Below are 27,570 nucleotides of genomic sequence, written 5' to 3'. Positions count from 1 at the left end.
TTCACTTCTCCATTGCATGGAAGAGTAATGCCTGACCTGGCACAAACTACCATGAATGTAATTAAACTCCACCAGCAGAACAACTACATATGTGGAGCTTAATATTTCTGGATTTCTTCTTTTTTAAACTGTACTTTATGTTTACTACTGCTTATGCAGAAAAGGAGGGGGGTGGTCCTGGACCCTTGTTGCGATACTTTTTTTTGGAGGGGGTTTGTCTACTCATGTTTGTGATTGGTGTATGCACCTGTGTGCTTTTGGTCCTGGACCTACTGTGTTGCAGTACCTTCCAGTCCTCTTTCATCAAAAGTTACCAAGTTGGGCCATTGTGCCCACTGACTCCTCCACTCTCTTTTTCTCTCTCTCCAAACTTCACTACAGATACAGATAAATGGAACACCCCAGGTAGCTGTGTGAATGCGTGGAGAGAGGGGGCATGGAGCCTTTCCAGCTTGGGTGGAGAATCAGTGTGAAGACGGGTGGAGGTGGGGAGGAGGGGCAAGTGCTATTTTGGAGGTGTAGGAAAGTCTGGCTTTGTAGGAAGTCTCTCTCAGGTGAATGTAAACATATATGTGCATAAACACACACACTCACCTGCTCTGGGCCCTGAAAGCAGATCCTGCAGAGTGGGGTCCTCATGCCACTGTCCAAACTGCTCCCCAGGGAATACCGATCTTCCGCCTTCCCTTTGCAGAAGTCCTCGGAGGAGGCGCTGCTCATCATAGACATGGGCTGCTCTCCCTCTCCTCCAGGACTTCCCCACTCCTCTTCTGGAGGGCTCGTTGCCCCCCCTCCCCCTCTTCCTCCTCCTCCTCCACCACCACCCCCGGCAGTCGGCGCTCTCCAAGGTCCCCTTCGCCCTCCATAGAGCGTGGTCAGCGTGTTGTTGTTAGAAGCTTGCAAGCTCAAGGCTTGGTCTCCACTGTTCATGGGAGGGAGAGGCAGCGGCGAGGGCGGAGGGGGCGCGGGGGGTCTCCTCAGGAGGAAGACCTTCAGGTCATTGAACAACATGCGGCAGCGGCACTTGAGGAGACCCTGGTGGCGCAACATCTGTCTGGGGATCAGCAATCCGCAGCAACAGTACCATAAAACGATCGCACCGGTTGGTATTAACATGTGCCTTCCCTTCCAGACAGGCACGGGTGGGAAAAAATGGGGCCGGTAGGGGGCACCCAAGAGCAAGAGGGCTGGATTGGTTAATTTCCGTTTCCTTTCCCCTGCTCCCACCCAAATTCACTGATACATATATAAGAGCTAGCTAAATAACAAAAGTGGAATTTGTAGGAAGATCTTTAGGATATTTCACAGCAACCCCGTTTTAAAAACACACACACACACACAACAATCATGAGGTTTCTTTTTAAAACAACAACCACAAAATATTGATTTCAAGCTCCTCCTTCCCACATCTCCTTTTTTAAATGAGCAATTCCACAATTCCTTTTTAAAAAGTTAAAATGAAATAGTTATGGAAAGAAGCCTTATCCACTCCAAGTGCTGGGTAGGATAGTTTGGAAAATGTGGTGGAAACTGATAACAATTGGTAACTCCAAAAAAGGAGTAAGTGGAAGAGGAATTCAAGTCACCAGAAGGTATGGAGAAAATAAATATATGTGTGTATATAGTTTTTTCCAACAGTATTTGGCATGTCAAGTATTTCTCCTTATTACTATTTTTATTTAGTTGGAACGTTTTAAAAAAGTGTCTCTGACAGAATATCAGCAGAGCAGATCATTAATAAAATGCAAAATTAGTTCTTGTTTCTATCATCATAATCATTATTAATAGTAATATCAAAACTTATTTCATTGAAAAAAGATGCACACATTTCTTGGGGAAGAGGGGAAAACACACCCTCGATGTGAAATCCTCACCGATTACTTGAAATGTTACTTTATTAAAATATTCTCAATAGAAAATTTGAAAGTCCTGAAAGGAAGTGAGTATTAAATGAGGTTAATTTTTTATATACCAAATTCACTGGATTTTGTTTTCACTCCCCGTTCCAGGAACTGTCTGGACCACACTCACGCATACACACATTATTATTATTATTATTATTATTATTATTATTATTATTAGGATTGAGGAGGGGACGTGGATCTTAGTAATTCCTCAAATGGTTTTCCCTCCTAGACTTTGGGGAGGAAAACAAATCCGTAGAAAACGGTTCTATCCTTTTCGCACGAAACTGACCAAGAGAACGTGGATCTTACATTGTCACGTTTCCTTTCCCCTTTCACAAAATAGGGACGTCATCAAACGCATTGACAGCCTGTACAGACCATTGTGGCTGACGCGGAGGAAAAGGTGCGTTCAGCAGATGCAGGGATCTCCTTTTGATGCATAAGGCTCCTTCTTTTCCGCCGCTACAACCGTCTCCAGTTTCATCTTCCTCTTCCCCTGTCCTCCTCCTCCTCCTCCTCCTCTTTCTCTGACTGTTGTTTTCGCTCAATGGCATTGACGCTCAACCATTGCAAGTCTTTAAAATAAAAAGAGGTGGGGGTGGGGGACCCCACACGTAGATAGTATCCTCGGCTTTGGGTAGGGGAAAAAAAATGAAAGCAGGCTTGTTAGGAGTACGATGTGCCAGATCGAGAAGGGAAAAAGGCGAAGAGTGGGGGTATTTTGCTTGAAGCTCCTCGCGTCTGGGCAGCGATCAGCTTCTCCCTTTCACCAGCCTCCCCTCAGCTCTCTCCCATCCGGCTTTCAGTGATGATGTGGCTGTTGCTACCTCCTTGGGATGCAATGGGAAAGGAGGATAGTTTTGCAGTGCAAATGGGGATGTTGAGGAAGGGCGGGAGCGAGGAAGGATGGGTGGAACGTGATTCTCTCTCCTCCTCCTCCTCCTCCTCCTGCTGCTCAGCCCTTAAATAAATAAAGCCAAGACAGAAAAGCGGCGGCGGGGGGAAAGAGCGAGCGAGCGGGAGAGGGAGGATAAATTCAGGTTGTTGCCCAGCCTTGCTTCTCTCCGCCTCCAGGGCCGGCAGTCGCTGTCAATAAACCGTTTGGGGTGGGGGAAAGAAAGGTCTTGCTTAGCATAGAAAATATGCCAGGGAAGCTGGCGGAAGCAGCGGCGGAGGGGGGCTGGTCAGAGCTGCTGCAGTTTCAGCACCAAGAGGCTCTGGACAGCTCCCTTGCCCAGCTTGGCGCGCTACTGGGGAACTGACGCAACTAGCAGAGGGATCCGAAGAGTAAGGGGGTGGGGGAAGGGAGGGAGAGAGAGAGAGAGAGAGAGAGAGAGAGAGAGAGAGAGAGAGAGCTCGTGTGAGAGAGGGGGCGGGGGGAGCGACTAAGTGCTACGGAACCGTGAGCCGCCTTGTGTTAGCTTCCACCCTCCCCAGCAATAAATTAGGTCCTGCGAGTATTATGTTGATATAGTGAGGCTACTGTTTCCTTTGCTGCCTGCCTGTTCGTCTGCTCCGTGTGTGTGTGTGTGTGTGTGTGTGTGTGTGTGTATAAAAAAGAGACAGTGTCTGTGGGTAAGCTGTAAAAGCGTGTGTCCCTGTATGTTTGTGCGTGGGAATTGCCTGCCTTCCACTTTTCCGCCTGAACGTGGAAGGGTGATCACTGTGCGCGTCTCGTGGGAAGGCAAAGGTAGCTCCTATTCCGCACGCCGTATCTATGCATCTGCGAGTGTGCCATACATCTCTAAGAACGATCTCTACGTGGTTGTCTGTGTACAGAGGAGTGTGTGTCTGTGGCGCTGCTTCTCTGTTTTCTGGAAGCTGTGCTTTACGTGCGTGCACCTGTGAGTATTAGGAACACATTTTCTTTGTGTGTGTCGTTGGAATGTTGTGAGAGTAGGAACTGATCTCTCACCTGCACAGCTATTTTATGTATATAAGGTCTAATATCCTTTTTATCTGCTTTGCGGGAGAGGGGGTTGTTTTATTAGTTTATCTGCTTAACAAACTGCAGTCACAAAGTGCAGATATCTGAAGGACAGCAACTCAATTTGAGCCAGGGTCTTTGGGAAACTAGTGTGGGTGCCTTAAATGAGGAAGCTATGCTTCTATATAAAGGTAAAGGTAAAGGTACCCCTGCCCGTATTGGCCAGTCTTGCCAGACTCTAGGGTTGTGCGCTCATCTCACTCTATAGGCCAGGAGCCAGCGCTGTCCGCAGACACTTCTGGGTCACGTGGCCAGTGTGACAAGCTGCATCTGGTAAGCGGTCCCTATTTATCTACTTGCACCTGGGGGTGCTTTCGAACTGCTAGGTTGGCAGGCGCTGGGACCGAACGACGGAAGCGCACTCTGCCGCGGGGATTCGAACCGCCGACCTGACGATCAGCAAGTCCTAGGAGCTGAGGTTTTACCCACAGCGCCACCCGCGTCCCTATCTGTTTTTATTTGCGTGTGTTAAAGTGGAGAACGTGTGTTTTGTTTCTCTGCATAATATGAGGACTTTCACCCCGTCCCATCAGAATGCTTATATTATTAACAGCACACTTGTGACACTGCACATGTGACTTGATGACCCCTGTTCTGGCATAATTTTGATCGTGTTTCCTCATGAAACTTAACACACACAATAGCAGAGCCTCTAAGAACAACTGCCACTGATAATCTTCAGGAATACCCCCCCCCCCACAGGAAATATTAGCTCACTTCACACATGAAGGGTTTCAGGCCACTTAGAATGAGATGATTTAAACAAATATATTACATGTTTTGGCACATCAAGTGATCCATTCTACTGCTTGAGTTTAGTTGTTACTTTCAACAGGCTTCACAGATATCAGAAATGATGGTTTGTAATTTTAGGGTAAAGTCAGTGTGGTCAGTAAACAGAGTTGTTGGTTGATGGGTCAAGGCTTGGTGGGCCAAATCAGACCTGCAGGCTGCTAGTTCACCACCTGTTCTAGAAGATGTGTAATCCTGCATGCAGTTCAGAAGATTTAAAGAGGGTAGTGGGTAATCTGGTTCTTCTGAGACACCCCCCCCCCGAGATTAATTAGCTGCAGAGGATTTGATGGCTTACAGGTATGATTATCTATATTTTCATTAATGCCAGGAGATGCTTTGCTCATTAAGAAATATATTAATTGTGTCCCATTGTGTTGTTCTCTTGAATACATTCCATTATCAGATACCATGGTGGCAGCGTGAATATATGTGAGACAGATCTATCATCTTAGTATGGTACTGATTAAAGTACCATGGCTGCAAAGGATGCATGTGCTATATTTACACTCTACCTTGTTACAAAAGGTACACAAGGTAGCTCACATAAAATCAATATAAAAGAATCAATCAATATAAAAATGCGACCTAAAAAAACAGTAACAGAAACAAGCCAAGATGCAAAACTAAAAACCAAGTAGGGGAATATACAATAAAATCAAGATTGTAACAAAATCCACTTAAATAAATTCATATTTATCACACACCTAAAAGCAAGCCATGGGAGCTCCATAACCATATTCATTTCTCAGGTATTTATACGCTGTTTCTCAGCCAGCAGTGTACCTTGAAGAGTAACTTCTGCAGTGAAATATAAGCCTCAGGCATGTGCATATGGAGGGATATGGTTCAGAGATATTCTGGTTGCATTTAGAGGTTTAAGCCATAACCTTCAAGTGAGCATGGACATGCACTGCCAACCAGTGAAGCCAACAGAGGAATGATGTAATGTGGTATGAAGGGGTAGCTACTGATTGAATCCTGGCAGATGCATTTTGGACTTGCTGAAGTTTCTGGGCTGTTTTCAAGGCTAGCCTTGTGTAAAGTGTACCTGAATGACTGAGGACAAGCCTGATGGAGAACTCCTCTGGCTTTCTGTATATTAATTTGGCATTTGGATTGTCCTTGGACATTATTTAGCCCTGCCCAGGCAGTTCTGCTAGTCACATGCATACCACAGTTGGTTGTAGGTTTGCATTGCAAGATGTGGTCTTGCTTTGTCTCAAACCCTTTTAGGAGGCTAGATCATGGGAAGCCAGAACAAGTCCTCTTCAGCGCTGGTGCTTAAGCCTCCAAGGAGGTCCAATGGTCAAACATATCTCTTATTTATTTTTAACACTATAGAAACTTATTTTGCTAGGACTTCCATTTGACAGTTTGACCACTGCTGCTGGTGATAAGTCACTGATGCTTTTAAACTTGAAGTGTGTGTGAGTTAACATGCTATTCTGTATCAGGGTTTTATATCAATTATTCCAGAAAAGAGATAAGCAATGCTGCAGATATACACTGATATGCACATGGAAAATCCCACAGAGATTGTTGATATACATGTAAGGCACACTCACAGATACACTAGTGGAGAGACCACTGTTGCAGTCAGTTCCTGCTTGTGGGCTTCTCATGAGCATCTGGTTGGCTACTGTTGGATAAGAATGGTGGGCTATATGGGCCCTTGGCCTGATGCAGCAGGGCTCGTCTTATATGGTGTTGTGGAGTCATTTGAATGCCCCCCTACAGTTCTCTTGTACTTAGGGGTGTCCAGATAACTCCTTGCCTGTATACACATACCGGTACTTACTTGCCAGCTTCCTTATGTGCTCTTATGGACCCCTGACCCACATATCACAAAATAAAAATGGTCTCTGTATAAGCGCTGAGAAACCCTCAGCAGATTAGGGCTTGGTCACTTGCCTCTCAGAAAGTGGTGGCCATGGCAGACCTTGAGGCCCTGAGCAACACCAAAATTCAGTGCTCCCAACTTCTTGCATTCCATTATGCATAATAGAATCATAGAATCATAGAATCATAGAGTTGGAAGAGACCACAAGGGCCATCGAGTCCAACCCCCTGCCAAGCAGGAAACACCATCAGAGCACTCCTGACATAGGGTTGTCAAGCCTCTGCTTAAAGACCTCCAAAGAAGGAGACTCCACCACACTCCTTGGCAGCAAATTCCACTGTCGAACAGCTCTTACTGTCAGGAAGTTCTTCCTAATGTTTAGGTGGAATCTTCTTTCTTGTGTGGTGTCCCCTGCAGCACCTCCAAGGCTCTGCGTCCAGTACAACCGAACCATCGCACTCCCCTAAATCTGCCTCTGGTGTTGGACTCTCCTTTCTTGGAGGTTTCAAAGTAGAAGTTGGATGGCCATCTGTCATGGAGGCTTCAGCTGAGATTTCTGCATTGCTGGAGGTTGGATTAGATGACCCTCGGGATTCCTTCCAACTCTACAGCTCTAGGATTCTATGAAAAACAAAATATTAAGGAAACATCAAAATGACTTTTCTTCTTCTTCTAGGAGACAGGGAAGCGGACAGAACCAAGTCAGATAAAGCAGGACTGGAGAGGAGAAGACTTTCTTATTCTTCTGCAGTTTGGCCTGTTGTAGCTCAATAGTAGATCACATGCCCTTCTCCAGGTTTCCCCAGCTGTTCAAATGAGGTGGCTGGCAATCAAGGAAAGGGTCTTCTCAGTGGTGCTGCCCCATGTATGGAATGCCCTCTCCAGAGAGGCTTACCTGGTGCCCATGCTGTGCAAATGCTTTGAATTAGGTAGTTTGTGGAATGACTGATGTGAAAAAGGAAAAAAGTAGATGCCTGCTGTCCCAGAGTGGTTCAAACTATGACTTTCACTGCCATGGCTACTATGGCATCCTGACCTTAGCAAGCCCAGCTTGCCTACTAAGCAAATCCCCTTTCTGTCCCTTTGCTTAAGGCAGTCCAGACCCAAGAACAGCTGAATCTGCCCCAACCACTACTTGGATGTAATGCTTAGCTGGTACCTGCACTAGCATTTGACGATTGATGCACATAACAGTGCATGGACTAAGTACCTTTTAAATGCTACACCAATTACATGAAGCAAGCACATCTCTACATTAAGTCACCACTGTGTGCTAAATCAGCCCTGGGAAAGGGAGAACACAAGACACATAACATTCTGATTTGACCCTTCAGGAGCAGAGAGCTGGGAGGCAGCCATTTATTTTTTTTTAAAAGCATAAAGCCTCTTCTTGATCCTCCCTTCCTACACAAAGCAAACACTTTCCTCCACCCGTTTTGTTGCCTCCTCCTCTGTCAATAGCGGCAGAGAGCTTCCTGTTCCACTTAAGCTTCCCTTAATGGGACAGAGGCTGCCTTGATTGCTTTGTTCTCAGCCACATCCCCCTGGCAAGCCATCACTTAAAGATACTTCACTGAAGGCTCCTGACTGAACTCTCAATGATCAGGAGCCTCCTGCCTCTGTGAGTGTTGCCTTGCAGTAAGACTTCCCGTGTCTTTCCGGGATGAGGATGCAATTAAGGAGAAAAACTTGAGTGTGGTAATTAAGCGGAGCATCCCTGATAAAAGCAGTGGGCAAAACGGTTTGGAGCGGGAGCATGTTGCTCACCCAGAGGTACTCTGTCTGTAGCAGGAAGATCAGTGCCTGTTGGATGGCTGGGGAGGAGAGCTGATAAGGAAGGCAGAGCAGAATTAGTGGGCTTGGTGGGGTTGAAATGAGCAGAGAGCCTGAATACTTGGCAGAGCATAAAATGACCTACAGGAATGTATCAGTGTGGTGGGGTGGAAGAATGAAACACCATGAAATCAGAGCCAGCTTGCTGCAGTCTCAAAGCTGGAAAAAGGGTTATGTGCAAGGGTGGGGTGTCAACAGACAGGTACATGTGCCAGGAGCCAGAGTCAGGAGTAAGTCTGCAATAAGAAATGCAGGTGTCAGTGAAGTCACATTTTTTTCAAAGAAGCAAAACACTGCAGGCCTAGTGGTCACAGCAACCCTTCCCATTAGGTCTTGCCCCAATGAAGGTGTTATGTACTGAATTGAATAGGATCCAAAATGCAGCAGTCTGATTGGTCCTAAAACAATAGGATCCAAAATGAAGCAGTCTGATTGGTCCTAGAACAATAGGATCCAAAATGAAGCAGTCTGATTGGTCCTAGAACAATAGGATTCAGAATGCAGTAGTGTGATTGGTCCTAGAACAATGCAGCAGTATGATTGGTCTGCAGGAACCACCCAATCCAGCTCCAGATGGAATTGAATCCACAACCTGATTTGCCTACAGGAAAATCCCGGAATTAGCCAATCACGTGCAGCCGATTGTGTAAATAATGTATATAAAGCAGATACTGTGGGAGAACTTCCATTCCTCCTCACCACTATGAGCTGAATAAAGAGCATGAAATCCACTCTCGACTCCGAGTATATTTCAGAAGCAGTTGTGAAGACTGAAGTTTCCTGCCTTCCCACCGCTCTCTAAGGCTCCTCCTCCAGTTCCTCCTCCCCCAGGTAAAAGTGTAACTGCTTTTTATAACATTCTGCAAACAGAAGCAGAATGTGTTTAAGAAGCTGGGCACATGTCCTTAATAGCTACCTGTAATCATAGCCACTACATTTATAAGACTCTGTTTCGTTTTTTGATCCCTGGGAACGGTAATGGGAGGTAAAAAGTGGGGGGAATCCTCACCAGATTCAGTCAGATACGGCTGCAAGGATATCTTGTGAGCATCTCTTTTGGTGTGCTCCAAGGCTGTCAGGAAGGATTTCGCTCCCCAGAAACAATCTTTATTTCCCTCCATTTCCTCCGAGGGAATCAAAGGCTGAGAGACAGGATGCTGGCTTGTGTGCGGATGTAGCCCAGTCCAATTTCCCCAGGAAAAAGGCTCGCTGAATGGATTTTGTTCATAAGCAGGGTTTGAGGGCCAACTTGGACGATACAGAAAACGCATGATTGCATTTGCAAAATTTTAATAAAAGCAACTGTGTGATGGACCCTGATCTGGAGCAGGACTGTGCTGCAAGGGAAGAAAGCGTTTACTCTTCCCAGCGCTGTTTTTCCAATGAGCTCCATTCCTTCTTCTGTATCAAGCCGCTGTTTGTAATTTGCACTGATCACAGCTCCTGTCCCCAGGGACAAAGAGTAGCTTTGGGAGATGTGCTGGTCAATGTCCACATTAGCCATGGTCTCGATTCATTTTTTTAAAGTAAAGCCATGCAAATATGATCATCATGTATAATCATGATGTGAGCAAGGATTCTGCCACCACCATCCCAACAGCTTGGTTAGATGAGATGCAGTGAGATTTAGATTCAATTTAATATATGCCACCTCCCCATTAAAAATGGCACTCTACATAGCCATTGGCACTCATACTTGCTAGTGAGGACATGGGCCTTTCACTTATAGTGAGCTAAGGCTCACTAGTTTGATTCATCTGAAGTTCTAGCTTGGCAAGCACTTTCTTGTGGCACAGGTGTGGTGCACTGTGAAGGTGATCGGTGGCAGGGAATGAGAATCTGGAACTCTCCGGGTCTGGTTTGGGCTACACCTCTCAACACCTCTGAGTACTGGCTATGTCGAAATTCAGCAGCATCGGAAGAGTCAGAGTTTCCACATCTCTGTGAAATGGGAAGAACACGAAAACATAAGAAGATTCTTCTGGACCAGGCCATTGATTTTCCACCAACCAGGTGCCGGTCAGGGTGTCCCTAAGAGGAAAGCTCTGACTCCTCCCTTTTTATGTAACATGTAAAGCTGCAGATGGATGAGAGAGTCTGCTGTTAAGTGCATTCATCCCACATAATTGTGCTCCTATCCTTAGGCTTCCAGTTTTCAAGACCTAAGCAAATATCTGTACTTGAAGTTTGCCCACTGTGCTGCAGAAGGACTCATGGCAAAAATTTGATTTTTAAAAATTAAGTCATCCAACATAACCAAGTATGTCTTTATAAAAGGCCTCAAGTTGGCTCCAAAGGCAGCAGGCCAAAGGCCAAATGCTTGTAACTACCCAAGCAATGTAGTAATTATTTTAAAAGGCTGGTCCTCAAGGGACCTAGAATTTAGGGATTAAGTAGGCAGCAAACACTGAGAATCTGGATACTTCCTGAGTATTATTTATGTAGCTGACCTGCCCCTGATAATTTTAGCTGAAGTTCTTAACTATGCAGAGCTGCAGTTCAAGCTAGCTGCCTATGGGATAATAGTACTTACGTTCATATACTGCAGAAGGGGCAATGTCAGTGAATGCACCATAGCTGTATGAGGCAGGGCCTGCCCCTAACATTAGACAGGGCCAGGTGTGCTACATGGCCTGCCCTAGACATCCCTAAGCTAGCTTGCTGCCTTCAGGTGCAGTGGAGGACTCTATCCCATGAAAAGTGTTGAGCTACTATTAAATGGCCTCTCCAATCAGCTTCCATACCTAGAATGGAGGGGGAGGCCCTGTCTTGTCCTTTACACCAGGCAGCAAAAATATCTTGGGCAGTGAATAGAACAGAGCTCATCTTGTGATCTTCACAAGGGTCCAGTGCCGAGGGCCTTCTGGCTGTTCCCACACTGTGAGAAATGAGGTTACAGGGAACCTTTGAAGGTGACTTGGAAATTGCAATTAATCCAGAATGCGGCAGCGAGACTGGTGACTGGGAGTGGCCACTGGGACCATATAACACCGGTCCTGAGGGACCTGCATTGGCTCCCAGTACATTTCTGAGCACAATTCAAAGTGTTGGTGCTGGCCTTTAAAGCCCTAAATGGCCTCGGTCCTGTATACCTGAAGGCATTTCACATCCCCAAATCAGAGATGTGGTACTTGTGGCCCTCTAGATGTTATTGGACTTCCAATTCACATCAGACCCAGCCATATGGTCGAGAGGCAGGTCTGATGGGAACTGTAGTCCACCAACATCTGTAGGCCCAAGGGTTCCTATGTGTGCCCCAAACAAAGTATATTCTCCCTACTCTTTCTTTTTTATATATATCAATTTTTTATTAAATGTTTAACAAAAACAAAAAACCCACACAGTAACAAATACAATAAAAACCACAAACAAAGAAAAATATACACAAAAACAATGTTGAATCCATAAAATGGGATTCTCCGAACCCCCCCCCCCACCTCTGGTTCCTTAAATTTTCATTTCAGCTGCATATCATTTCTACTCTAAATTATTATTTTTTTACCTCAGATTTCCTGTACTATTTCTAAATTTACAAGTGTTTTTAAAATCCTGCCAATGTATTAACTTGTTTACAATACATTTGCCAATACATAATAAACATTTCCCATTCTTTTTTAAATTTCTTGTCATCTTGATTTCTGAGCTTTCCAGTTAATTTCGCCATTTCAGCATAGTCCATTAACTTGGTTTGCTAAACTTCTTTGTTCGGGACTGCTTCCTCTTTCCATCTTATTCTCTCTACTCTTTCAAGGCCTTCTCCCCTTGACATTCCCACTTGAATTTGCAAAAGACCCAGTTCTCTCTGTCAAATGATGATACAATTTTGTTCTCTCTTCATCATCCATCTGTAACAGTAGAAGTTATTCTGATATAGTTATGAAAGTATTTTTAGTATTTAGTATTTCAGGATACCCTGGCTAGTCCTTCCTGGGTCTTGTAATAGACTGGAAAGTGTAGCAAAGGAACTTGAAAATTAGGCTTTACATCTCTCAGGCATCTTGTACACCCATATTCTTATTCCTAAGAATCCCAAGAGGCCTGACCATAACCACACGTTCAAATTTCTGTGAGATTTTATTCTAACCCTTGATAGTGGTCAAATCCAAGGTGAAAATCCACACCTAGCTCACACCGCTACTTCCTTTGCCTCCTGACATGCGCCAGGAGGGGGCAACCTGAGCTATCCCCATTTATAGGAAAAAAGCCTAGAGTGGGAGAATTAGCATATGAGATCATGTTTCTTTCTGAAATCCCCAAATATCCCTATCCTGGGATTTAACATCATGGGCAGCCCATATTGACTCCTGAGCTGTGGCATCTCATTTCTAGAACAGCAGGCAAACACACCCGACTTTGCATAAATACAATGCAGGCAGCTCTAGTTGCTTACAAGCCAGATAATCGTCTTAGCATCATAGTAACAATAGAGGAATTTTCCTGGTTGGCAGAGGCACCAATTGCTTGCAAAACATAGTTCTGACTCCTTCCCTGTGGAGGAAGGCTTCTTGGGCCATTGCTGAGTTTATTCCATCTGCATGGTATTAAAGGCACAGAAGCCCCCTCTGGCAGAAAGGTGGCCAATCTATTTGTAAGCATCTGGCATTGCCACTGGATTTCACCCAAAGTAGTGCTAATTTGCTGCGGCGGGGTGCGCTCCCGCTGCTCGGTCCCAGCGCCTGCCAACCTAGCAGTTCGAAAGCACCTCCGGGTGCAAGCAGATAAATAGGGACCGCTTACCAGCGGGAAGGTAAATGGCGTTTCCGTGTGCGGCTCTGGCTCGCCAGAGCAGCGATGTCACGCTGGCCACATGACCCGGAAGTGTCTCCGGACAGCGCTGGCCCCTGGCCTCTTAAGTGAGATGGGCGCACAACCCCAGAGTCTGTCAAGACTGGCCCGTATGGGCAGGGGTACCCTTACCTTTACCTTTTTAGTGCTAATTTGAAAGATTCCCCTTCTAGCAAAATTTCTATGGGGAACGAGTTCTGACAATGAAATTTCACAAGGCAGTCAGATTGAATTTCCCAGGTGTCAAAAAAGGTTATTTATGTATGCCACTACTGCAGCCTGTGTTTTATTAGCCCAAAAATGGAAACGGGTGAGGTCCCAACCGAAGAAGAGTGGCATCTTAAGTTGACAGAATATGCACAGCTTGCAGACTCAACATATAGAATAAGAGAACAAGAAGAATATATGTTTAGAGAAGATTGGAAAACATTTATTGAATATATGGGAAATAATTGTGTACAGTTGAAAACGTTGGTAAAGGTAAAGGGACCCCTGACCATTAGGTCCAGTCGTGACAGACTCTGGGGTTGCGGCGCTCATCTCGATTTATTGGCCGAGGGAGCCGGTGTTTGTCCACAGACAGCTTCCGGATCATGTGGCCAGCATGACTAAGCCACTTCTGGTGAACCAGAGCAGCGCACGGAAATGCCATTTACCTTCCCGCTGGAGCGGTACCTATTTATCTACTTGCACTTTGACATGCTTTCGAACTGCTAGGTTGGCAGGAACAGGGACCGAACAACAGGAGCTCATCCCCTTGTGGGAATTCGAACCGCTGACCTTCTGATCGGCAAGTCCTAGGCTCTGTGGTTTAACCCACAGCGCCACCCGTGCCCCTTATGACATTTCATAAAGCACTTTCACACCCCATGTCAGCAAAATGGCCACCCAGAAAGTGGCCAGTAGTCTCTGAACATCGGCATGCACACAGCAAACTCCATTAGGTTGAGTGGGCCATGCCATACCTCCTGTAAACTCATCTATGTAAAATGTTCAAATCTTTCGTACATCTGCTAAGCTTTGCAGCAGGCCTCATGAACTGGGAATGCCCACACAATACTAGAAGTTGGCTTATAAGTAGGGCAACATTTTGTAATGGAGTTCCTGGTAAGGAGTATGCTGTGGTCAAGACTTGGCTTTATTTATGTTCCCAGTGTTGTCCTCCTTTCTCCTTTTTCCATGCTCCATTCCACTGGGGCTCTCTAGGAACGAACAAAGGTCCAAAAAATGAAGCAACTGCATCTTGTAAGGATACAACAGGACCCTTAAGGCCTATCTACACTACAGACCTACCGTACATATCAGTTTTATTTCCATTACCTATCACATCTTATACCAAAGAATTCACAGAATTGTATGACTGTAGTGAGAAAGTGAAGATCCTAAACCTTGCACACAGAACTACAGTTCCCAGGGTTCTGTTTACCAAGGAACAACTGTTAAGCCAGTGATTCCTCAGAGCTGAAACACACAAACCAATGTCTCTCAGCAGATACTGCTTTCCATTGCTCCCTGTGGTGTTGCTTCCACATGGGAAGATGTTTTTGTGTAACGTTCGGCCATTCTGTTTCTCTGCCCTTTTAAAAACTACCAAAACATGGGCTGGCAGCAGTGCCAGATTTATGTATAGGCTAAGTAGGCTGAAGCCTAGGGCCTCTAAATCTAGGGGGCCTCACCAGCCTGCCATCTTCCCAGTACCCCAGCCTACCCACTCCCCAGCAGGCAGCCTCCCCTCTCCCAAAATTGCAAACCCAAGACTTCATGCAAGGGCAGGGCAACTCAGTCCCAGCAACTATGAGACTCAGGGCTAGCCAGTGGGGCCCAATTTGAAGCAGTGGGGCACAACTTGAATATTTTTTTTGTAGGGGCCCAGTTCACAGCCAAAGTCTGCAAAATCTTGGAGATATACCGGTAAATAAAATCCATCTAGATTGCCTGCGGGGCCCAATTGCTCCAATTGCTTTGAGGTCAACCCTGATGAGACTGTGCAGAGGTTGGATTGACAAGCCCTGCCCCTTCTAGGTCCCTGGTGTCACTATTCAGAGTATAGACTCAAGGACTTATTATGGAAATAAGGGGGGGGGCACTTATTGGAAATAATTTTTGTCACTTCTTCTCCCCCCCAAAAAACCCCCGGGATGATGAGCCCAGCCACCTTTTATTCAGTCGCATAAGCACTACACAACAGCATGGCCATAAACCTGTACGTATACACCCAATACAGTGGTACCTTGGGTTAAGTACTTAATTCGTTCCGGAGGTCCGTTCTTAACCTGAAACTGTTCTTAACCTGAAGCACTACTTTAGCTATTGGGGCCTCTTGCTGCTGCCGCGCCGCCGGAGCACGATTTCTGTTCTCATCCTGAAGCAAAGTTCTTAACCTGAAGCACTATTTCTGGATTAGCAGAATCTGTAACCTGAAGCGTATGTAACCTGAAGTGTATGTAACCCGAGGTACCACTGTATGTACCAATGGAGATTTATGTCCAGCAATATCAAGTTATAGGAAAACTGGTGCTATTAACAGTAATCCTTCTAGTGGGTTAATTGGTTCGGCAACTTCCATGCACACGACGTGTGTTGCTAATTATTTCCCCAAAGAGTTAAATGATAACTAATCAGAGGCAGCTACAGTTGCAAATGGCAACAAAATATCTGTAAAAGGAGGAGGAGGAGCAGGTTTGCTCAGGTGAGTCGCAGGTAGAAATACTGTTTGCAATGAAGTGAGAGCAGTAGTTTACTTGCTCAAATTCAAAATAAGAAAATTTTGAGAATTTAAATGCTAGATTAAAATTGATTACTTCATTGAGAAGCAGACTGTAAGAAAAACATTGGGGCCTAATAGTAGAGTGCCTGGTATCTGGGGGGCAATCTCATCCTTTGTTTCCACACTGTGGCTGCAGACCAAATCACCTGTCAGGACAGTTATGAGATTCAGGTGAGGGTCAGATGCCTTGTCAATCCCAGCAGGTTATATAAGAGGACGACCATCCTGGCCAGGCCTTTGTCCTGGCCGTGGCACGAGGCTTTTGGATGTCTGTGTCCCACAACCCTCCATCAGCTGCCATGATTACTCCCCCACTATTCCTTCCAGTCTGCTTATCTGCACCCTTAACTCCATATTTTGGTGCCCAAGTACCTGATAAGGAACTGCAGGTGAGTCCAGTTCCCAGGGAGGAAAGTCTACCTTTCACACTTCACAGAGCCCTTTTGGTGCCTGCAGCATGCACTGTAAATTGCCCACCTTGGGGACCAGAGAAGGCAGCAGTGGGAAGGGATCCAGAACTACCTGTAGAAGGCAGGAGGCCAGGCTGCAGGCTGGTAACTGGACCTCATCCTGAGGGAAAATAAGTTTAGGGATCAGTTCAGGGTCAGAGGAACTGTGTTTTGTCTTATTTTATTTGTGCCTGGTGGTGTTTTCCTTTTCTGTGTTTAATTTAAAGTGCCTTTTGTGTTTCAAATCCTGTTACTTGTAGATATTCAAGAAAACATTTGTTCTTTGTTTAAAAGCCCAGTCTGGTGCTGTGACCACAGAGTCTCCCCTGCTCTGCCCACTACCAGTGCCTTAAGAAGGGTCCTGGGAGGGGAAAAGCCCAAAAATGTACAGGTGCCAACCCTCCAGGAGAAACCCAAATTTAGGGGTTTTCATCTCCAAACCCCAGGAGTCATCCAGAGGGGTCGCACTGCCCCTCAAGAAAGGCATAGGGAAGTCAGTGAGTGGTGGCAGCTACTGAAGAGTGACAGAAGCCCATGTTTATCCAGTTGAAGATTAATTTTTATTTTTATTTTTAGATTCTAATTGAAACATGCGTAAAAGGTTTGAAAGTGGTCTAGCAAGCAGAAGAGACAGAGACTTGAAAATGCTATGATAATGAAGTTAAGACCAATCACGGCTTTCGTGCATCAACCACTCGTTGAAGCAACAAGAGCTGACAGATCACTCTTTAAATCTGGTGGGCTGTTCAGCTGTGGATTGCTGCCTTGATGCAGTGAACTGTTTTGGCATTATCAACGAATTTTATTCTTTCTTTTTGTCCTCCTCAAAGAGATGGGCAGTTCTAAAACCATTTTTGCCACCTCAGTCTAAAGTGCCTAAATATTTGTCCCACACTAGGTGGGATGCACACGCAAAAGCCACAGAAGCTGTTTTGGAAAGTTACAGTTCTATCATTGATGCCCTCAGTCATTTGTACTCTGACGTTAATGGGAAAGGGAAACCAGGCTCCAAGCTAACAATCTTTTGCAGAAAATGGAAGAACTGGAATTTGTGTTTATGCTGCATTTTTGGACTAGGTCAGCAAAGCCCTTCAGAAATCAGACCTGTTATTGAGTTCTTGTGCAAGTTTGTACAGTTCACTTCTGGATTTTTTAAGGAAAAGTAGAAATAATTTTGATGAGCTTGAGAAACAACAAAAGCCACCTTGCCAAATGTCAACTACAAAACAAGGAAACAGCAAAGAAATAACAGAAGTGAACCTGATGCCTTAGATGCACTTCAAGAGATAGGTTTAGGATAAAATCCTTTTTTCCTATATTAGATGCACTTGAAGCCAATTTAAAAATAAGAAGTACTGTGTACAGTGATGTTGCCATTCTTGCTAATTTGACCACGACTGGACCTAATGGTCAGGGGTCCCTTTAACCTTAACTAAGCAATAAATTAAGCAAGATGTTGAACTGTTGATGGAAGCATACCCAGAAGATATTGACCTGAAACTTACTAATGAACTTTTCACCTGTACGTGACACAAAGGCGTAGGCTTACAGCAGAGCACTTTCACACAGACCTTTATCAAATTGTATACAAGGCAAAAATTCAGATGGCCTTTCCTAATGTGAAAGCAATCTTGCAGCTATTTCTTAGCTTTATGGTCACTAACTACTTGGGAGAGAGGAGTATTTCAGGACTCAAAAAAAAAATAAAAATTAATTAAGGACCACAATGTCTCAAGACAGGTTGTCTGCACTGAGCATTCTGTTCATTGAAAATGACAAACTTAGACAAACAAATTTTGATGAAGTTTTGGATGATTTTGCTATGAGAAAGGCTAGGGGGAAAAACATTTTAGCCTTACTGTATTTGATGGTTGTAGTTTACTTCTTAAGATGTATTTTAAAACTGATTTTTTAATGACATCATAAAGTAGAATCTAAAAGTGCCACACTGTCAGGTAATCGTGATCGTATTATTTATACTTTCCAGGCAATATAATTTGTAAACTCAAGGTGTTAACATTACAACTTCATTTTCCTAAAAAAGAATGCTTATTCTGCAAAAGGTTTACAAAGTTCAGTTATTGCAAAAGTTTTTCAGTGTTAATTTTATGCAAATTTTTTTTTAAAAAAATCACCATGGTATTTAACAATAACATCTTATGTCCTTTAGAGGAGAAATTGTGAATTGCAGAATTTTAAATACCCACCATCATCCTTGGCTTCACACAATTTTGTTTATAACACTCTTCCATATTCTTCTAGTTGTGAGGGGGATGGGGAGGGGCCTCACAAGTGGAGTAGCCTAGGGCCTCTCTTCATCTAAATCCAGCCCTGGCTGGCAGTAGCATAAAGTCCACTCCACAGCAAGTTGCTGGAGATTAATAGGTTCTTGCACCACAGGGATCAATTGAAAGCAGATTCTCCAAGTGTCCCTATTTTATTTTCCAGGGATGTCCCTGATTTAGAGAAGGTGTCTCAGTTTCTGATTGGATCCTGGAATGTTCCGCTTTTCTTTACGACGTCCCTATTGTCATTGGAGAAATGTTGGAGGGTATAGAATTATCCGACCCCCGAGCCATGTGAAGGCTATCCTGTACAGTGGTACCTCAGGTTAAGTACTTAATTCATTCTGGAGGTCCGTACTTAACCTGAAACTGTTCTTAACCCGAAGCACCACTTTAGCTGATGGGGCCTTCTGCTGCTGTCGCGCCGCCGGAGCACGATTTCTGTTCTCATCCTGAAGCAAAGTTCTTAACCTGAAGCACTATTTCTGGGTTCACGGAGTCTGTAACCTGATGCGTATGTAACCTGAGGTACCACTGTATAGGGAAGTTTTTAAAATGTTTAATGTTTTATTATGTTTTTATATATGTTGGAAGTTGCCCAGAGTGGCTGGGGCAACCCAGTAAGATGTATGGGGGTATAAATAGTAAAATTATCATTATGGAAAGGGACGTCCCTATTTTTAATGGGAGAAATGTTGGAGGGTAATTAAAGTGGCTTTTCATACAGCCTGCTTCTACCATGAGACTGAAAGCTATCATGGATTGTCCTGCTACTACCACCAATTGTACAAAGCATATTATGTCCATGACCTTGTTAGCCTTATTTCCAAACGGTCATGTCATATTGCATGGATAAATGCTAGAGTTTACAGTTTCAAAAATGGGAAGTTGACTACAAAGGATTAGTAATAGTAGTAGATGGTTTTGAATTTGAAGAAATCAGCAGATTTTGAATTTAGGGTAAATTTAGTTCCAGATTTGGTTTTGTCTTCATAAACATTCACATATCCAAAATTGTGAAGCGTGCTGAGTTTGCTTGCAGTGCAGAGCCGTCTTTCCCATAGAGCTTAGTGGTGTGTTGCGCCAGGGAGCTGGCCTCTCAGGGGCACCCCAGCGAGTGGGGGAGCTGTGAGGCTTTGCCGGTGGCTTCTCCTTTCCCTGCACACCCACCAGCTGCGCACCGTCAACCATATGGCTTGCAGGCGCGCAACTTCCCTCCCAAGCCTCTGCGGGGATTGCTTTCCCACAGCAGCTTGGGGGAGAGTCGCACCCCCCATGGCTGGCAGTGTGCAGCTTTGCCCCCCCCCACTATCCATGGTAATTTGGGGGCGCTGGGCAGATAGTTGCACCCCGGTGCCACATCTGCTAAAGACGGGCCTGCTTGCATGCAGAAAAAGTGAGAGTAAATAACAGTATATATCAAAATTAGGTACAAAGGCATTCAGCTGCTTAGCGCTTTTTACTAATACTTATTTCCTAATCACCCTCTAGTCACTGAAAGCAGCCCTTCTTGGATGTAATTATTCAAATAAATTCCATCTCGGGCTTTTGCTCTATCTTCTCTTTGCAGGATCAAACACTTTACAAAGCAATCCTTTTCTCGTCCCAGGGACTAAACCTTGGCTACTCACCTCCTGCCATGCCAGTGACATCTCTTTGGAAAAAATAACAGCACACATGCAAAGTGCACTGCTTTTATGAGCACTCCTGTTATTGCTTGCTGAGCTTTTTTCCTGGAATAAGCATTGTTTAGTATCTGTCAATATTTCAAGCTGATCTATGCTAGCTATGTTCTTCCCATCTCACCCATTAAATGGAAACTTAACATGTTCTGATCCCAGAGCAACCCTTTGTAGAAGAGAATGCAGGGAGCAGATAACAAGTCAGCTTCTTGGACAAAATGGAAGTGGAGTGGAAAGAACGTTTCATATCTAAATGCTGTCCTTGGAACAAGTGGTGTGGGCTGACTAAGAAACCATCACAGAGAAATTCTACCATCCTACCCATCAGTTGTAACTTTTTCAACAGGGAAGGGTCACACAGAGGCAAGTGTAAGATGTGTGGCCCTCACATTTATGATGTTGGCTGAACATTCATCAGTGTCTATGTGTGCATACATGTGGTCAGATAGCTCCCACAAATCTCTCTCTTTGGTGATCACTTGTAGCTGAGTAAGATTGTCTCCCATAAACGGTTTTAACAATGAGTCTGTGACTGTGGAGGCCAATTCTGGATCCACATGTCCTTCCACAGTGGGGACATTGGTTTCTGGGTGAGAGTTGATCACGGTGTGATTTGCCAAGCACACCTTCCTCTTAACACGCTTCTCCCTTGTGTCCTGAGTTTGAGCGTCTTCAAAGCCCATGACACCTTTGGTAAAGGCTGTTCTCCAATAGGAGCTCCCACAAATACCAACCCCACAGTAGGGTAGAAGCACAGCTGACAGTGGCAAGATGGTCCCAGAAAGCTCATGCGGCTTCCTCTCTGGTTCCTTTTTACCAACTGGTTAAGACAATTTAATTCCAACAGATTTAACCCCCCCCCCTTGATAAGTACCTGATGTTTTAATTACACAGTTCCTTCCTTTGTTTTTATTTTCATTTTATTCATTGTATTGTTTTATGTGTACTTGTAATTTTGTCATAAATGTTGCATATATATTATATGTTCATAGAAAAATAATTTGGATGCCCATTCACAATTATCTCTAGTCCAGTACAGCCAAAATTCATGTTTAGAAATATCATAACACACTCTGTCCTAGAATATGTCACTTCAAAATGCAGGCGGGGGTTCCATGTTTGACTGATCTTCCACATCAATTATTTTATGGTTTCCATAAATAGCACTCATTTGTTTATATGGAGGAAAGTAAAATGGGAGCAACACTGTGTGGAAGCAAAACCTACCAATCTAGTAAGCTATTGACTCAATGACCCATCTCAATGGTATTACAGACCACAGCTGTTTTCTTCTCTCCCTGTGAGATTCTGGGCACTGCATGTAAGAGAGACCCATGGCCTGGCCATTTGGCCTGGCATTTTTTAGGGGCCAGTTTTTAGGGGTTTTTGCTATAGAATGCTATGAAATGATGACAAAAGTTTGGCACTGGTTTTGAGGCGATTGGATGTTGGGTTTTGGGTACCCTGTGCCCCCCCCAGCTTTGAGTGTCTATTGTTTAAGGGGCACTACAAAATGCAGGGTTTAGAAGCAAAGATCACCAGTCACCAGTGTCAAAGAAATGATTGTTCAACATCAACTTTGTTGGACTGGTCATGTTGTTCGGATGCTTCCAAAGCAACTACTCTATTCCCAGTTTAAGAATGGAATGTGAAATACCGGTGGACAACAAAATACATTTAAAGATGTTCCCAAGGCAAATCTTTAAAAATGTAGTACAGTGGATCCGTTCCAGAGGCCCCGCTGCAACCCAAAAATGACACACACCAAAGTGCTGCGTCTGCGCACACGCAGCACAATTTAGGTCTTCTGCGCATGCGAGAGCAGCAAACCCAGAAGTAACCTGTTCCGGTACTTCCGGGTTTGCTGCAGACGTTCGCCGAAGCAGATGCAAGCGGAGGGGGACGCAAAACAAGGTTTGACTGTATAAGCACTGATAACTGGGAAACACTGGCCTGCAAGTGCTCCAGTTGGAGAACAGCCTTTACCAAAGGTGTCATGGGCTTTGAAGACACTCGAACTCGGGACACAAGGGGAAAACGTGCTAAGAGTAAGGCGTGCTTGGCAAATCACACTGTGATCAACTCCCACCCAGAAACCAATGTCCCCACTGTGGAAGGATGTATGGGTCCAGAATTGGCCTCTACAGTCACTTATGAACTCACTGTTAAGACTATTTTCATGGAAGACAACTGACTCAGCTACAAGTGATTGCCACAGAAAGAGAGAAAGCCTATTGCTCTGTTTGTGGGGTGTTAAAGGTAAAGGTAAAGGTACCCCTGCCTGTACGGGCCAGTCTTGACAGACTCTGGGGTTGTGCGCCCATCTCACTTAAGAGGCCAGGGGCCAGCGCTGTCCGGAGACACTTCTGGGTCACGTGGCCAGCGTGACATCGCTGCTCTGGCCAGAGCCAGAGCCAGAGCCAGAGCCGCACACGGAAACGCCGTTTACCTTCCCGCTGGTAAGCGGTCCCTATTTATCTACTTGCACCCGGAGGTGCTTTCGAACTGCTAGGTTGGCAGGCGCTGGGACCGAGCAGCGGGAGCGCACCTCGCCGCAGGGATTCGAACCGCCGACCTTTCGATCGGCAAGCCCTAGGCGCTGAGGCTTTAACCCACAGCGCCACCTGCGGGGTGTTACAAAACACCTGTGGGGTGTTACAAAACGCTAAAAAATGCAGAGTTTCGCTACAAAACGATTACAAAACTTTGGCAACAGTTTCAAGGTTTGTAGGTAATGAAGCCGCAATCAACGCTCAGCTAACTGCTTTATGTGTGGGCTCCATAGCATAGAGTCCATGATGAATGTCCATTTTTGCATCCCATTTGCAGCCACCCTGTAACATGTAACAGAGAAAGGTCTCTCTGTGTGTATCTCCGTCAGTGCACAAAGGTTGTCTGCTCTTAAATAAATAATCCCATTAATGTTTCCCTGTGACATCTAACATCTATCAATCTGCCTTCTTCCTTTTTCACCCTCTTAGCTGCTCATTTTCCTAAAGCATTGTCCATTTTAATGTCATGTCTAATCTCTGAATCCATCTGAGATGGTCAGTAGTTGGAAGATGAGGCCTATATAATTTGATGCTGCTTCTCATTCCTGCAGGAGTTAGAATTGCTCTCATCCGATAATGTTTCATAAAGATGCAACATTTATTTAACTGAACAACTTTTACCCACTTTACAGTCAAAAAAGGCTTCCAGAATGGGTTACCAAAATGATGACTATGAATTAAACACACACACACGTGTCTCAATACGATGCACAGGATACAATAAAACAACTGATAAACACTTAAAAACAGTGCAGAAAAGAAGAACAAATAAATTTAATGGGGCTACAAAAGGTAGAACAGATGTGTTCTTGTGCAGCTCTGAATCTGTTAGCTATCTCCTATGACTTACACTTGTGATAGGAATCTTTGAGGTCTTAGATATATGGTAATGTTCATAAGTGTACCAACCAAGCATGTACATAGATCAGCACAGAAAGACCGCCTGAAACCATTTTGATTCCCAAACTGACCAAATGTTTTCCCTGCAAGGAGGGGGGGGGGTCAGGGAGCCTTCCCATTGTCTCAGGAATTGAGTAATCAGCATTTTAATGGGTGATAGACTATCAGGAAAGGCAATCAGATAACCTGGCAAACAGGAAAAACAACATTCAAATTTCTGTTTTAGACTGCCTTTTCTGTGATGTAGGTATGATGTATCTGGGGGCGGGGTGTCTTAGGTTACACCCCTTTTGTTATGTATGTATGATGTTTCTGGGAGTGGTCTCGATCTACAGGCTGGCAATTTCAAAAGTCCATTGTTCTGGGTTCCTCCTCCTTTTCTGCGTGTGAGGAGAGCACCCTGTTGCAACCGATCAATAAAGATCAGGTTTACTAGCTGCTTTGCTTCTCAATTTTCTCTGGTTGGCCTGTTATTTTCTCCTACCAATAGGGAACCTATGTAAGGTCTCTATATAGGCTCTTGGATACGCCATAAGGGAAAAGGGCAGATTTTTGTTTACAACACATTCTTCCTTAAAGAAGGCCAATGATTTTTCAAACCTTTTACTAAGGAGGGTTTCTTTTTTTAAGTGTGCTTTCAGAAGGGCATATTTTAACCACGAGTGACCAACTTCTATGGACCCCCACAAACATTTAGACCCCTTTATCCGCAGAGGGGAGAAAAAAAGTTCCCTGCAGCAGCTCAATTCTGTCCACGTTTACTCGGATGTAAACCCCACTTACTTTAACGGAACTTTATTGAAAGTAGGCGTGTAGAGGAATTGCAGCCATAGGCTGTATTAATCCTAAACGCTTACGCACTTACTAAGGAATAAGCCCCATTGACTATAGGGCGACTTAATTCAGAGCAGCCTTGCCCAGGATTGCGCTATACGCGTAATAAGAGCTAAGCGGAGGTGGTTTCAAGCCGCGGAGCTCACAGGAAACGAATAAGGCTTGAGTGGATGGGGGACTTCATTTCCCATGGTGCACCGAAGTTAGTTTCTCTAGACCACGGTTCCCACGAGGCAAGGCGCGAGCGGAGCGGCGCGTTGCCTGATGGGAGTTGTAGTCAAGAGCGGGGAGGGTGTTAAGAGGCCTTAGGTTGCCGGCAGAGTTTGGGTAATGATGAAATCCGACGGGGACGTTTCCCAGGAACTGAGTTTGCTTTGGGCTTTGTGGGCAAAAAGAAACATGGCTTGCATTGGACGGGGCGGCTGAGCGACAGCTTAGGGGAAGAGGGGCGGGGGTGGATAAACAGCATTTGGGGAAAGGGAGAAGATGTGGATGTAGGAGTTTTGGGGGGGGGGAGTTTTGGTCGAGGCAGAGAGAGAGACGAGGAGCAGAGGGGGTGGGAGCCCTTCGGCGGGGCTTAGAGCATTGGGGTGGCGCCCCATTTTGTGAGTGAGAGGCATGAAGAGCCTCCCGGGGAACTGAAGAGGATCGGGCAGTGGCCAGAGAGTAAACCTCACTTTGGACGCTAGGAAAACCAAGCGAGGATCTCGCGGCCTCTTAAGCGCCTGGCAGACACTTCTCGTCCAAGAAAAGTGCATGCCACAATAATCCACAATACTCTTTCCAGAGAAGGGGCTGTCCCAAGTCTCTTGCAGCAACAACAGCGGGAGAGTGCTGTGGCACTTTAAAGGCTAACAAATTTGCACTGGACTTTTAGTTGCTATTAGCTGCAATAGTTTATCACAGCTGCTCCTCTTTGGAATGAGTTGTTGGGTTGGGTGGCTGAAGTCTTAAGAGGTTCAGAACTCGTTTCTGCCTGCGCACAGTGGCAGGCGTGACCATGTGGTATTTGTGTCAAGGTGGTGTTTGTGTCAAGAAGCTCTGCGCTTGAGTGGGTGAAATGTTTTGACTTTTAAAGCCTTCTGACTTAGACTGGAGACAGATGTTCTGTTTTTTTTCCAGAAAGCCGAAGTGGCTTGAAAGAGGGATGTCAGCTGCTTGCAATGCATAAGATGGTTCCTGCTTTAGTTTCTGATAAGTACCTTTGCAGGGTTTGTAACAACAACAACAACTTGTACTCCACCCATCTGACTAGGTTGTATCATTTAAAAAATGCTTTCAATTTGATAAACTCCAGCTGTACAAATCTATGTGTAAAACCTAGTTTAAGAAATTTAGCTTCATATAGATCACTTAAAATTTGCTAAAGAACTATTGGATGTCAGTAGCATTAGCATTGGCTTTTTTTTTCAGCTGGAGCCTCTTGGGTGGGTGCCATTGCCATTCTAAGAGAACAAGGGAGGTGTTCCTGGTGAATTTTGGCATCTCTTAGTACTGATAGCTAAAAGGTTGTACCTTGCGAAAGCCCTGTTTGTGTCACCTGAATTGGATACTTTGTTGTTCTTATCTGTAAAAAGTTGTAGATAGCACTTTTTTGGTTGGCTAGCTGAAGTTGATGGTGGTGAATGGTGGGAAGCCACCTGCAGTAAATTTTGCTTCTATCTGAGGCAGCCATCAGTGTTTCCAGTGCCGTTTGTCTCTAGCTAAGTCTTGTTGTCTCTAGTCTAATCCATCTAGAGCTATTGTTTAAGAAGCGCCTGGATCTCAAGTGCTTCTTCTGTTGTTGTATCTTGTTTGGCACTTTAGGAAAGAGGTTTGGTTCATATTCCCTCTTTTTGAATTTGTTTCAATCTGTGAAAACTTTTTTTCTTTAAAGGGCTGCATGATTTGATTTGGCATCTGCACAGATTGTGTGAAGAGGTTTACCACGTATCCAAATGATGTCTCATTTCAATTGTTGTGTGTGGAAAGGTATGCAGTATTGATGGGGATGCTGGGAAATTTACATGCCCAGTCATTGTGAGAGATAATCCAGATTAGGTTGGCCAAGGGAAAATCAACCAGGTCTGACACTAAACCAAACACAACATTGTATGACTTAGCCCAGCATTTGGAGATGGAATTTACCGGTATGTAACTGTGCAAAGGATAACCAAGTACTTGAAACAAAACTTGGCAAGCACATACCTTACTTGTTTGAGCAGAAGAGGTAGAAACAACATGCTTATTGAATTACCTGGTTGGTGTGATTTTTGCCCATATTGTTTTCTGCTGAACATTATGAATGAATAATTCCCTTTCTTCACCTGGTATAAGTTTCAGTACTCACACCTGTTCATGTACATGGCCAGTGTAGGTGACAGTTTAGGTCCATGTTTAGGCTTGCAGACCTCATGTGTCAGACTCCTTAAACTAGTGTTAAGATGCATCCCAGTGCTTGATTTCTATCATGGGAGTTCTAGTCTGCTCAGAAGTAAAATGTTCAGAACTAGGGGCCTTTTTCCTAATCTAAGATTCATGTGAAAAAGTTAGTTGCGTTACTCAGGTTAGGCCAGATGTAATTATATCAGTTGCACCTGCAAGATGTATTAAAATACAGATACATTTGAGTCCATCTTGGGCCCTTGGAATAGGAAAGGGAAGAAATGGAAATATATGATAGAATCTCTTGAAATAGCTAAGTACCGTATTTTTCCATCTATAAGATGCCCCCATGTATAATACACCCCTTATTTTTGCGACCACAACCAATCGCCAGTCCAACCTCGGCACTATCCGTGTATAAGATGCCCCCTATTTTTTTGACATTATTTTTCAGGAAAAAAACCTAGTCTTATACACGGAAAAATATGGTATATCCTGTGTGTGTAGCTAAAAATTAAGCGGTGTTTGGTGGAACAGCAATGTTTAATTACTTTTAGATTAATTGATTAAAATCCCCTCTTTTCAATCAT

The 27,570-nt window shown here is 44.6% G+C and overlaps 2 protein-coding genes across 6 annotated transcripts in view; one reads left to right on the top strand and one right to left on the bottom strand.

Moving 5' to 3' along the window:
• MARCHF4 (membrane associated ring-CH-type finger 4) overlaps nucleotides 1–3,110 on the bottom strand; it is a 110,813-nt gene extending 107,703 nt beyond the window's left edge. For both annotated transcript variants that reach the window (XM_079969128.1, XM_079969129.1), the window contains exon 1: nucleotides 595–3,110. In XM_079969128.1, the coding sequence (XP_079825254.1) occupies nucleotides 595–1,116 (522 nt within the window). In that variant the 5' untranslated portion in view covers nucleotides 1,117–3,110. The remainder of the gene's footprint in view (nucleotides 1–594) is intronic.
• Nucleotides 3,111–25,890: 22,780 nt separating this feature from the next.
• Nucleotides 25,891–27,570, top strand: part of SMARCAL1 (SNF2 related chromatin remodeling annealing helicase 1) — a 38,176-nt gene continuing 36,496 nt past the window's right edge. The window contains exon 1 of one of the 4 annotated variants that reach the window (XM_079968714.1): nucleotides 25,891–26,587. The gene's annotated coding sequence lies outside the window, so the exon portion shown is untranslated. Of the gene's footprint in view, nucleotides 26,588–26,616; nucleotides 26,856–27,570 lie in introns of those variants that run through there. The other 3 variants (XM_079968711.1, XM_079968713.1, XM_079968712.1) reach the window with 3 other exon arrangements.

Source organism: Podarcis cretensis, assembly GCF_951804945.1.
Source record: "Podarcis cretensis genome assembly, chromosome: 1".
NCBI classification, from domain to species: domain Eukaryota; kingdom Metazoa; phylum Chordata; class Lepidosauria; order Squamata; family Lacertidae; genus Podarcis; species Podarcis cretensis.
The sequence above is the reverse complement of the archived record's forward strand: the minus strand, read 5'-3'. Positions and strand labels throughout refer to the sequence as shown.